Below are 13,737 nucleotides of genomic sequence, written 5' to 3'. Positions count from 1 at the left end.
AAGAACGGATAAACAGAACTATGTACAGCATAATTTTACACATATATTCCTATTTGTGTCAAATGGTAGCCACGGTGGGGAGGGGGGTTGAAGGGGAGGGAAGGAAAAGAAATTTACATGATAATTTTGTTGTATATTTGAAAGGAATAGCAAGTTGTGCATAGTAGATTTGCAGTTTCATGTGCAATCTTCTTTTTCTATTATACTATGTTATGGAAATGCTTGTTTTATTCTACAAATTAATTTTTTTAAAGTACTACAATGGTGAGGCACACATATAGGGACTATATGTGGAAAATGCAACTCACAACTCCAGACCCTCGAGGTCTTACATATAAGTGCTCTTTCAGAATAGGCAGAGACCTTTAGCCTAGCCTAGTTCTGGCAAAAGCCTTACCATTTCTTTTCCCTCAGAACCTTCCTTCGTTCTGAGTCTTGCCATCTCCCAGGCAGGAGAAGGGAGAGTAGAGACTTACCTTTTACCTTTGGTAACTCTTCCTGGTTCAAAAACAGGTTGCCTTAGTGAGAGATCTCACTCTAACTAACAATGGCTGTCTCAGTACATTTTCCAAATCTTCATCTCTGCTAGTTAGACCATAGCAAGGCAATGACTAATTACTCACCAGTCATCTCCAAAATATTTCTGAGGTTGATAGTTATCCAGTTTTTAAAAGTTCTATTGGGCTTCAGTAGGTCTATGCAAATCAAAGGCTAGGAAAAGTTACAGAGGGAATCTATGCCCTAGGAGAAAATTCAATGTCTCAGCCTTTTCATTTGCAAGTGAACTAATAATCTAACAAAGTGAAGAATTATCCACTAACATTTAAAATGGATTCACACACTATCAGGTGCAAATATAATTTGAATGGGACTTGCCCTTCCATCTCACTGCTTGTACATTTTGCCCTTAACGACCAATAAATTTTCTGAAGTCTAAAAGGTGTATACTGCAGCAAAATTGAAGGAACAAAAAGGAAATGATAACTGTCTTCAGCTATTTAAATTAGGAGAAATCAGTGGAAGTTGGGGGGAAAAAAAACCAAATGTAAATTTAGACTTGATGCCTAGAAAAACTCTTAGCAATTAGAGCTATTAAAAGTGAACTGGGCTGTCTCAGGAGGTAGAGGGTTGAATAACATTTTTCACTCAAAAGTTACATGAATGAACCATTTGTGGGATATGACACATAGAAGATTCTTACTTTAGGGTTATATTATTATTTGTGTATGTTATAGTTTTACACATATTATTTCCTTTAAGTTGGTCAATAATTCTGTTAGAACTCCATTTTATAAATAAGGAAACTTATCGAGATGACTATGAAGAAGTCATTGCCAAATGACTTGCCAAAGGTTATAGTAACTATTAAATGGTAGATGGAAGGCTTAAATTTAGGTATCCTAACACAGGTCCACTCCCTAATCTTAATAATTACAGTAAAATTACTACAATCAGAGTATGACTAAAATGAAAATTAGCAAAAACTCTTTTAAAATTATTTCCATTTGAGGGCAGCGAGCCCTGGAGTCATGAGGACCTGAGTTCAAATCCGACCTCAGACACATAACACTCACTAGCTGTGTGACTCTGGGCAAGTCATTTAACCCCAACTGCTTCACCAAAAAAAAAAATTATTTCCACTTAAAACACATATTTGAAATAAAGTAGAAATGTCATTACCACCATCTGCAAAGCCAGTTGCAGTGATAATAGGTACAGCTACCATAATCAGTCCACTGCTGCTCCAGACATACTTCATCAAGAATTGCTCTATCATAATGTACCATAAACGTTTAGATAAAATGAGATTCATTTGCTCTGCTAAAGCCTTGTAACTTTCCTGCAGTTGTTTCATTTCTACCTATGGGGGAAAAAAAAAACAAAACAAGTATTTAACATTGCATGCCTGAACACCCTCTCATTTTACCCCTCCCCATTCTACTAAGCTATATATATTCATAATAAATATCTATCAACTTAAAGGTTTGCTTAGAAGCCTATGTATGATTTTGCGATATAATTTTTATCTTAAAAGTTATATTGCATAAAGTGCCATCTTTGGGTCTAGCAGTTAATAAACATAGATTAAAGTTGGCTTAGATAGAATCCTTGTTATAAAATGACTAGCTTTGTAAGAGATGCATTGTTAAATATAAAAATCTTAACCATTAATTCCATTTGCATATTTTGAAAATTTGAAAATCATATATAAAACAATGTCTTTCATAGTATTCCAAGCATTTTCCCCAGAACAGTTAAAAAAGAATTCTGTATTTTTCTTTTTACAATGAAAATATTTTATTTGTATTTCCCAAATGTACATTTTTACTTGAGTAGGGGCTTAAGTTTTAAGAAAATAAACTGCGATAATAAAAATGACAATTCTACCTAAATTAATCTATTAACTTGGTTCCATACCAAACTATCAAAAATTATTTTATAGAGCTAGAAAAATAATAACAAAATTCATCTGGAAGAACAAAAGCTCAAGGATATCAAGAGAATCAATGGGGAAAAAAATGTGAAAGTGCTCTGGCCAAACCAGATCTCAAACTGTATTATAAAGCACTAATTATTAAAACAATCTGGTACTGGCTAAGAAATAGAGATCAGTGGAATAGATTAGGTACAAACTACATAATCTATTCCACACCATATACCAAGTTAAGGTCAAAATGGGTACATAATTTACATATAATAGGTGATATCATAAGCAAATTAAGAGAGCTGGAAATAGTTTATCTGTCAGATTTATGGATAAAGGAAGAATTTAAGACCAAAGAAGATATAGAGAGCATTACAAAATGTAAAATAAATAGATAATTTTGATGATATGAAATTAAAATACTTTTGCACAAACAAAACCAATGCAACCAAAATTATAAAGAAAGCAGAAAACTGGGGGAAACTTTTTGCAACAAGTACCTCTGATAAAGGCCTCACTTCTCAACTATATAGACAACTGAGTCTAATTTATAATAACAAAAGTCATTCCCCAACAAGGATAAGAACAGACAGTTTTCAGACTAAGAAATCAAAACTAGCTATAGTCATATGAAGAAAAATGCTCTAAATCACTACTGATTAGAGAAATGCAAATTAAAACAACTCTGAAGTACCACCTCACACCTATCAGATTGGCTAATCTGACAAAAAAGGAAAATGTTGAATATTGGAAAGGATGTGGGAGAACTGGAACACTAACGCACTATTGGTGAAGCTGTGAACTAATCCAATCATTCTGGAGAGCAATTTAGAACTGCCCAAACAACTATAAAATTGTGCATACCCTTTGATCCATCAGTACCACTGCTAGGTTTATATCCCAAAGACATCCAAAAAAAAGAGGGAAAAGGACCTATTTGTACAAAAAATATTTATAGCAGCTCTTTTTGTGGTGGCTAAAGAATTGGAAATTGAAGAGATGCCCATCAATTGGGGAATGGCTAAATAGGCTGTGGTATATGATTGTACTGGAATATTATTGTGTTATTAGAAAGGACAAGTAGGATGATTTCAGAAAAACCTGGAAAGACTTACATAAACTGATGGATACTGAAGTGAACAGAACCAGGAGAATGTTGTACACAGTAACAAGCAATATGGTTCAATGAAGAATTGTGAATGACTTAGCTATTCTCAGCAATCCAAAACAATCCCTAAGGACTACTGATGAAGCATACTATCCACCTCCAGAGAAAGAGCTGATATTATTTGAATACGGATGTTATTTTTCACTTTCTTTCATTTTATTTCTTTTGAGTCTCCCTTACAAAATGTCTAATATGAAAATGTTTTACATATTTGCACATGCATAACCTATATCTGATTGCTAACTATCTCAGGGAGGGAAGATTAGAGGAAAGGAGGGATAGAACTTGGAACTCAAAACTTCAAATAAAAATGTTAATACAAAAAAACAAACAAACAGTGGAACATAAATATGTAATGTATTTGTCAAACTAAGCACACTTTTTGCTTAGAATTAAATTATTCTTACTCTAGATAATTAAGAAAAATGAAACTTTAGAAAATATATTCTGCAATTCCATTTGTGATTAAAAGTATAGGGAAGCATATATTTTCATAGAAGTTTAGATGTCAGAGGAATCTGAACCATTGAGGAAGTGAGACAACAAACCGTATCTTTTTCTGCAGTAGCAGCACTGAGCCATCTCACATTTCAACTATCATCTTAATTTTTGCCTTACCTTATGTCCTCTGTAAAAGGCAATTTCTTCCACATTGGCTATAATTCTGGAGTGCACATACCGCAAATATCCCTTCCTGTGAGCTTCTTCAGCCACCAATTTACCAAATTTGGGGGAGCATGATTTTAATACTTTGGCAGTAGCATACACTACAAGCCCTGCCAGCAATGTAGGCCCAATGGGGCTTGCTCCTCTGGATGTAGCAGTCTGGATGAGAGTATAGGAAGTCAGCATTACATCCAAAATGGGTTTGGTTAGATTAGAATACAAGTGAGCTACAGACTGGGAGAACATCATAATATCCTCAGTAAGAGACTGATCAGGGTTTGCAAGTCTCCCATCCATATTGATCACCTTATAATAAGTCTGATTTGTGAAATAGGTCTCATAGGCATGATCTACCAAACGAGTTCTGAAAGCCAAAGCAAGCTTGCACTCCAGATACCTTATTGCACTGTTCACAAATGTTGCAGGAATTGCAATCATAAGCCATTTGATTAATTTAATAAGGAAAGTCCCAGGTTTTTTCTCCACAATGCTCTTCACAATTTTTCCATCTAGACTAGCCACATAGATAGAAAGAAAAGTTCTTGAGATTAAGGCTACGGAATGGAGGCATAGCCAACCTGTTTCGGTGGTCACAAGTTTGGGAAAGAGAATTTTCCGAAGCTGCAGAAGCTGTTTGAAAAAATCTGCATTCACTCCAGGAGCTTTCTTCCAAGAGCCCTCAGTGCAATGCAGTTTCCCCGGATTCTCTGCAGTCGGGCAAATTTCCTCTAGGTTCTTTTTGCTGTCGGGCTGCTTTAAACGCTTGCCAATAACGGGATAGAGAGTTTTAAGAGCATATGCCGCAGCCATCAGGCAGGCGACCCTTTTAGCAGTCCTAGATCTGGTCCATTTCACTCCATTTGCCGCTGCGTTTAACATATGGGTCATTTTCTCCCTAGCTCCAATCCGGCTTTCCAAACAAAACAAAACAAAACAAAACAAAAAACCCCTCCTGATTTGTTTTAAATATCCATGATCCTCAGAAAACCAGAATTGATCCTTCGCAAAATCAGACTTATTCCAGTCTGCAGCATATACTGTTGAGACAGATGCAGTGGAGGTTAGAATCGACTTACATCTACCAGGGACGATTTCTCTAAGAACTTGGAGTTCCCTAAAGCAACCCACAGCTATAAACTCCTCCCCTCCCCATCCACTTATTGGCTGCAAACGGAGTGGGAGCTTTGCATTAGCGTAGTTTCTCTTTGAGCCTTGAAAAGGGGAGGGGAAGGGAGAATGGAAAGCAGAGAAAATGTGTTGCTTCCTCAAAAAAGCAGTATAGAGAGTTAAGTATCTCCGAAGGTGTAGAATAAGGGTAGCTGGTTGGGAGCAAAACCTGACCTGGCTATTGAGCATGCTCCATCGTCACTTGGAAACAAGTTTTAATTGAGATCGTCGTCGTCACCGTTGTCGTCATCGTCGTCGCCATCATCATTATCATCATCACTTCTCTAGATTTTAGAGGCTGCTTTAGGAAATAGGAAGCAAACAAGGGGGATCTGCAAGGGATATAATCTATGGGACAGGAAGGTTTGAATGACCCTAGCTGAAATAGACTGGGGATAGTACATGCACTGTCCCCAAAGATTATTCTTTCTAATCCTCAAATGTTTGTATTGTAGGGTCACTCATACCCCCTGGGACGGAGTGGGAAGATCTTATTTTTCTTGTTTTTGACTCTTCTTGACCCCATTTGGGATCTGCCATTTCCTTCTCCTGCTCATCTGAGAAAAGGAAACTGAGGCAAACAGGATTAAGTGACTTGCCCAAGGTCACACAGCTAGGGAGTGTCTGAAGCCAGCTCTGAACTGGAGTCTTCTTGACTTACATCTTACAAGAGATGTTATTAGTGTATAAGTAGGAATTAGATCTATCATTTGTTGTATCTCCCTAGCTTCTAGTCTGTTACAGGGACATGTTGCCCTCAGGCCAGCGGTTCTATGTCAAATAACTAGGAGTAAAATCTGTTTTGCTGACTCAACATTATTTTCACCTTTTATTGTAACTCAGGTAAGTTTTTGAGTTTCTGAGTAAATAACATTTTCCAGTTTGCTTGATAGACTGAGCATATATCTAGAAATCTGCCTGGTTAGTAGAGTGGCGGAAGTCAGTAAATACCAGATACATCTCCTTCAGTGCTCTGTGCCTTTCTCCAAAGAGTCTTGTGAAATTTTAGGTTCTTTTTAATTAATTTTTTAAAAATTGGAGATAGATTAATCTTATTCTCTTCTTCCTTCATCAACTGTAAAATAAAGATTTAAGAATTCCTGTAGCCAGGTTAAGACTGTGTTTATTTGTAAACCTGTGATATTTAATTGTACTCCATCTTGGGAGGAAAACTCACAATACATTTGTAATAGTGTTATATTTAATACTTTTCAGCTCTCATTCTACTTTCCAAAAAGTTAAATTCTGAGAATTCTAGATTTCCTGCCTCAGCATCTACTCGTATTATGCTATAAATTGAAAAAGACACTATAACTATGCTTGGCCACATAAGGGAACTTTAAAGTCTGTTATGTACAAACATTTCCTGGTATTTCAATTGATCTTCATATAGAATGATCTTGAACCCTTTACATTTTGGTTGCCTTCCTCTGGATACATAACAGCTACTTAGTCACAAAATGGAGGTTTAAAACAAAAAGGAGCAGTTCCTTTTACATTAATATATTTACTGCCACTACACTTGCTCAGTATGTGACAGTACACAAAAGAGTAGCACTCTGTTCTACAACTGACCTCAGACAGAAATCAATTCTTTATTAAAAAATAAATCATTACATACTTTATTGCAAGATAGAAGATAGGATTTATACGAGAATATGATGGGTAAAGTATATATGTATATATATACTTTAAAAAAAAAAAAGAAAGAGGGGCAGCTAGATGGCACAGTGGATAGAGCACCAGCCCTGAAGTCAGGAGGACCTGAGTTCAAATCCGGCCTCAGACCAAACACTTGATACTTACTAGCTGTGTGACCCTGGGCAAGTCACTTAACCCCAATTGCCTAAAAAAAAAAAAATTAAAAAAGAAAGAAAGAAAAAGCTTATTTAAACTTAGGCTTCATACAGTGGCCAGGACGACAAAGTAATACTACAGCATTATGCCCAGATCATACATCTGGAGTATAGTATGCAATTCTGGGTATCACCTTCTTGGAAGGACATTTATAAGCACAAGAGTAGTGCTGATGGACAGAGACTTGCCAGAACATATTCCAACTTTCGCTGGCCAGAAAGTGAGCCTGGTTTTGTATGCCAATATAAAACAAGCTTCCCAGGACCTTAAAGAACAGTTTGGTGGTTTGTACCTAGAAGGACTGATGCTCGTTTTGTGTGCATGAGTTTGACTGCATATAGTGAGAAGTGCCAATCTAACTGGTGTTTCTATCACACTAGTTAGTATATAAAACAGTAAACTGGTTTTATGTGTGCACTATTCATTATAGCAAGCTTCTGCCTTTTGGATTTCTGAGGCACTGGAGGAGGAGGAGGAGGATATGGAATTGAATTCTGTTGCAAAGTGGTGGGTAAATTTGTGCACATGTGCTGTAGGAGCACAGTATGCTGTGGAGTTATGACCGTGTTATGGGCTAGCAAGTTGATTTCTCTACTATTAGTTTATTGAAGTATGTTGTTTGTATTCTTGATGTCCTAGACTATGAAGACAATTTCTTTTTTGTGCATAATTTTATGCAAATTTCTTTTGTGCATAATTTCTATTTTATAGAGGTTGGAGAGGCCATTAGGACCACAAAAAATGTCTATTCTCACATCTTGTTGGTCATGTGACCCAGAAGACTTTTTTAAAAAATAAGTTTTTCTTGATAGCTTCTATTTCTTACATCATTATAGTTAGCTAAAATATCTTTCCCCCTCTCCTTCTCAAAGAGCAATTCTATATAACAAATACTATTCTTTAAGGAAGAAAAAATGCCAGCACAACTAATTAATTCATTGGGAAGGTAAAAAACACATGAAACTACCTCTCTTATTATTAGTGATTTGAAGCAATTTTTCATGTAGTTGTCAATAATTTGCAATTCTTTTGAGAACTGTTTTTCACATTCTTTAACCACTTGTCTATTGGCAAATGGCTATTAGTCATATATGTATATATATGCATATGTTACATATATAAAGATACTGATATATCTTAAACGCTGAACCTTTATCAGAGAAATTTAATACAATTTCCCCCCCCCCATTTGACTACTTCCCTTCTTATGCTAGACGCAGTTTCTTTTGTATGTGCAGAAGCTTTTTGGTTTGAATTAATCGAAGTTATCTATTTTATCTTTTGTAATTTTTCTATCACTTGTTTGGATAAAACTATTTCTCTTGCCCAGATCTGTTTCTTTTCTAAAATTTTAATAGTATGATCTTTAATATTAAAGTAGAATATCCATTTCGAATGTATTATAGAATGTGGTGTGAGTTGTTAGTCTATCTAAGCCTAATTTCTGCCAGATTGCTTTCCAGATTTCCTAGCAATTAAAAAAAAAGGTTTCCCCCAGTTAATTTGTGTTTCTGAATCCTCCTTGTCTAGTCTGTTCCATTAATCTATCAAATACAACATGGTTTTGATGACTGCTACTCTACAATACAGTTTGAATAGATTTTTTGTTTTTCCAAATGAATTTTATTATTATCTTATCAAGTTCTATAAGTCATCTTGGTAATTTGATTGGTATAGCATTAAAAGTGTAAATTAATTTTGATGGTATTGTCATTTTTATCATATTAGCACAGACTCGCCATGGACACTGAATATTCTTCTAGTTATTTAAGTTGTTTTTTATTTCTTTAAGGAGCTCTTTGTAATTGAATCTATATAAGTCTTTTGTATGCTTTGGTAGGTTGATTCCCAGATATTTTATGGATTTTGTAATTATTTGGAAGGGATTGCCCTTTCTATTATTGCTTCCTATGTTTTGCTATTATTATACGGAAATATTGATTTTTGAGGATTTATTTTGTAGACTGCAATTTTGCTGAAGCAAGTCTCAATGAGACTCAATCAATCTTTGCTGATTCCCTAGGTTTTTCCAAGAAAATTATATCATCAGCAAATAGGGAGAATTTCATCTCCTTTTTACCTATGCTTTTAGTTTCTTTCTCATCTTATTGCTGTTACTAGCATTTCCAGAACTATATCAAATAATAGGGTGAAGAGTGTTTGTTTCACTCCCATATTTATTGGGAAAGGTTCTAGTGTATCCCCCTTGCATATGATTCTTGATTTTCGTTTTAAATAGATGCTTTTCATATTTTAAAAAATGTCCCTTATGCTTTGGGGCTTTTTTGTTTGTTTATTTTCTTTTGTTTAGAATAAAGGATTGTTGTACTTTGTCAAAGGCTTTTTCTGCATCTTTTGAGATGATCAGATGGATTTGGATGTTTTGATTTTTCATATGATTAGTTATGTTGATTGTTTTCTTAATGTTGAACCATTTTTGCATCCCTGACACAAATCCCACTTGGTCATAATTAATGATTTCTTGAATAACTCATTATAGTCTGACAGGATTCTGTATAAAATTTTTGGGTCAATACTCATTGATGATGTTGGCTTATACTTTTCTTTCTGTATTTTTATTTTTCCCCATTTTATATATTAGGAGTATATTTGTATCATAAGATGATTCTAGTAAAATGCTTTCTTTCTCAATTTTTGAGAATAATTTTTGAAGTCTGGTTACTAAATGTTATTTAAAAGTTTTATAGAATTCTCCTTTTCTGAGATTCAGTTATCCCATCTTCTGATAGTGCAATTATTTATATTTTTGAAGCTATTCCTCTGTGTCTTTCATGTTCTCTGTTTTGTTAGCATGTAACTGTTTTGATTATTCTTTTTGCTTTATCTGGCTTAGCTGTGATTTCACCTTCCTCATTTGATATTTTATTAATTTGGTTTTTTGCTTTTCTTTTTAATCAGATTAGCTAATGGTGCATCAATTTTATCAGTCTTTTCAAAGAACCAGCTTTTAGTTTTAATAATCATTTCTATGGTTACTTGTGGTTAACAATTTGCATATTTCTCCTTTAATTTTTAATATCTTTTGTCTTTATTTTAGGCTTATATGTTTTTTCTAATTTTTTAAATGTATATTCAGTTCATAAACCCTCTCTTTTTCTATTTTGTTAGTGTATTTTTGTAAGGATATCATTTTCCCCTAAGTACTGTTAACTGCATCACAGAAATTTTGGTGTGTTTCATTATTACAATTTTATTTTGCATAATTATTCATTGTTTCAATGATTTGTTCTTTGACCCACTCATTATTTAGAATTTCATTGTTAAATCTCCATTTGGTCTGTATCTTTTATTTGACTCCAAACAAACAAGAGGTAGTGGTGGTCCAGCTTTCTAGCTATGCAGGGCTAGGTTTATACAACACAATAAGATTTTCTCCAAATTCCCACAATTAAATTTAAAATTTTTAAATTAAATTAAAGTTTTCTTACAAAGAAGAAATTGGACTAGATCCATAATTGAATACAAAAAAGGAACTAAACTAGATCCAGAGTTAAGTGATAGGATGGAGTCAGTGTGGTTCACTGAATTCCCATAATTCCTTCAACAAGGCCGGACCAATCAATTCTGAGAGGTAGCTTTGTTGTCTTTCAGAGAAAACTAGTCTAAGCCATGTTGTGGGCAGAGAGTGAATCACTGGAAAATAGTTCTATCACACACCACCCCATGGTGGCAAGGTTCTAAGAGTCTTCTAGAGATCCTGTTGGACGGAATGAGTTTCAGATCCCAATGATATGGTCAATATGGTGGTGATGCCAAAATCTTTGCAGTTCCAGTGGTTCTTCTGATGCAAGGCAAAGACAATGGGCAGAAGCAGAATCAAGAACCTCAGAGACACAGAAGAGATGATGATACTTCCAGGAGTCAACAATGCTCCATTGTCAGGATCATCTGTAGTGAAGTGACTGAAGTCATAGGCCTCTGACGTGTAGGATATATGCTGCCCCATTAGGTTATATGTGTTCATATGGGTCTGTCTAGATAAGACTCAGAGGGTACTATAAAGAGGAATATTTAGAGTCTCCTTAGCCCCACCCTTACAGAAGTCAAGGGAGACTCTAACACTGAGGATATAAGGCTGACCATTCTGCTCTCCTCAGAGAGAAGGTACTAGGCTATCTGAAGAGGCAAGGACCTTGAGGCCTAAGTGACTCTGCACCATGGAAGAAATAACAAAGATCTGGGGCAGGTAGGTGGCGCAGTAGATAAGAGCACTGGCCTTGAAATCAGGAGGACCCGAGTTCAAATCTGGCCTCAGACCAAACACTGGACACTTACTAAGGCAAGTCACTTAACCCCAATTGCCTTAAAAAAAAAAAAAAGAACAAAGAAAAAAAAGAACAAAGATCTAGAGAGAGTCAGACAGAAATATTTCCCAAAGCAATCTTTTTTTTTTAAATCAGGTAAGTCTTTTTGGAGACTACATACAAGAAACTGCTAACCTGGATAGCCTTTCCCCTTCTAGGGTAGCCCAAAACAAACTACAGCCTTGGAAGATCTAAAACAAGCCAGCCATCAGTCTGTCTCAGGATACCCCAGGTGGGAAATGTGAGTTTTCTAAAACCTGAAAAATCTAATAAATTTCTTCCTTCTTAAAACATGGTAGATAGAGGACTTCTGGGAGCCAAGATAGAGTAAGCAGGAAATCACCATTATTCTCCCATCTGCACCTCCAAACGTCAATAAAACAGTTCCCCAAAATGAATCCTAGAAGAGCAGAACCAGCAAAAAGACGGGGTGGGGGTGGGGGGCAAAAATCTTCTAGTTCAAGAAACTTAGAAGGTCGGCAGGAAAGATCTGTTTCACTCAGGTAAAAGGGGAGTACAGTCCAGGACAGGAAGCATCTTGGCAAGCTAGCAGCCACCCACCTCAGCAAACCGACAGGAGGACCTGAGCCCCAGGGGGGTGAATCAGGAAAATGCCAACATCAGGACCCCCAAGTGCCTTGGCATAACCAGGCTAACGAGCAGACGCCAGCATTGGGACTGCTGACGGCTTCAGCGTAGCCCTGGGCAAACAGGCAGACATCAGCACCAGACCCACCCACATACCTCAGCATAACTGGACCCTGCACATGCTAAAGAAATAAGCAAATACCAGCACCAGGACCCCACATATAATCCAGCATAGCCAGGCAAACAGGCAGAGGCCAGCAATGGGACTCTCAACAGGCCTCACATAGGCAGACACAAGTGCCAGGACCTCCCATGGGCCTCAGCACAGGGGCGGACACCAGCCCTGGAACCCCAGTTCAGGACCAGGTGAGCTGCCAGACCCCTACAGCTTCCAACAGCGCTGACCATTCCAAACCCCACCCCCTCAGCACAGCACTAGACCCAAGGGTCCCCTGTGGGCCTTAGAGCAACACCAGTGCAGCACCAGGTAAACGAGCAGGGCCTCTAGCCCCTGGCACAAGAAGCTTGGAACCTGGCAAAATTGAGCATAATACTTCAATGGAAAAAAAATGGTCATTCAATGAAATAGAAGGATTTCAAGTTTTCTTACGGAGAAGACCAGAGCTGAACAAAAAAAAGAAATTTTGATTTTCAATACCAAGACTCAAGAGAAGCGTAAAAAGGAAAGAGAAAACATAACGGATTCAATAGGGCTAAACTGTTTACATCCCTACATGGGAAGATGATACTTGTAATTCTCAAGAATTGTACCACAAGTATTCTCAAGAATAGTGTAGCTAGAAAGGATATATAGAAAGGGTACAGGTATAAGGTGGATTTGAGGGAATGACATAAAAAATTAATTAAGGGATAAGAAAGAGGAGCACACTGAGTGCAGAAAGAAGAGAAAGGTAGAACGGAGTAAATTATTTCACAGAAGCAGGCCCAAAAGACCTATTACAGGGGAGGGGAAGATGAGAGGGTGGGTGGTGGGCATCAGTTGAACTTTACTATCATCAGAATTGGCTCAAAGAGGGAATAATATACATGATGAGTTGAATATAGAAATCTAGTTTACCCAACAGGGAAGTAGGAGGGGAGGACATTAATTAAGGGGGAGGGAGATGACAGAAAGGGAGAAGATCTGGGGAGGAACCAAAACACTGATGAGGAGAGAAAGAGCGAAAAGAGAGAGAGGACAAACAGAAGGAAAAATAAGATGGAGGAAAATATACAATTAGTCACCATAATTGTAAATGTGAATGGGATGAACTCTCCCATAAAATGGAAGTAGATAGCAGAGTGGATCAAAAGACAGAATCCTACAATATGTTGTTTACAAAAAGCACACTTGAAGTAGAAAGACTCACACAGAAGGAAAGGCAAAGGGCTAGAGCAGAATCTATTATGCATCAGCTTAAGTAAAAAAAAGCAAAAATCCTGATCGCAGACAAAATAAAAGGAAAAACAAATCTAGGTAAAAGAGATAAAGAAGGAAACTACATCTTGCTAAAAGGAACCACAGACAATGAAATAATATC

At 36.5% G+C, this 13,737-nt stretch overlaps 1 protein-coding gene across 1 annotated transcript in view; it reads right to left on the bottom strand.

Moving 5' to 3' along the window:
- The window catches only part of ABCD2 (ATP binding cassette subfamily D member 2), an 82,765-nt gene extending 76,501 nt beyond the window's left edge, over positions 1 to 6,264 (bottom strand). The window contains 3 exon segments of the mRNA XM_020973724.2: positions 1,681 to 1,861; positions 4,212 to 5,296; positions 5,601 to 6,264. Of these exon segments, the coding sequence (XP_020829383.1) occupies positions 1,681 to 1,861; positions 4,212 to 5,147 (1,117 nt within the window). The 5' untranslated portion in view covers positions 5,148 to 5,296; positions 5,601 to 6,264.
- Between the last annotated feature and the right edge of the window lie 7,473 nt (positions 6,265 to 13,737).

Source organism: Phascolarctos cinereus, unplaced genomic scaffold (assembly GCF_003287225.1).
Source record: "Phascolarctos cinereus isolate Bilbo 61053 unplaced genomic scaffold, phaCin_HiC Scaffold_1;HRSCAF=81, whole genome shotgun sequence".
Taxonomy (NCBI): domain Eukaryota; kingdom Metazoa; phylum Chordata; class Mammalia; order Diprotodontia; family Phascolarctidae; genus Phascolarctos; species Phascolarctos cinereus.
Note: the sequence above shows the minus strand (reverse complement) of the source record. Positions and strands in the feature narration are given on the sequence as shown.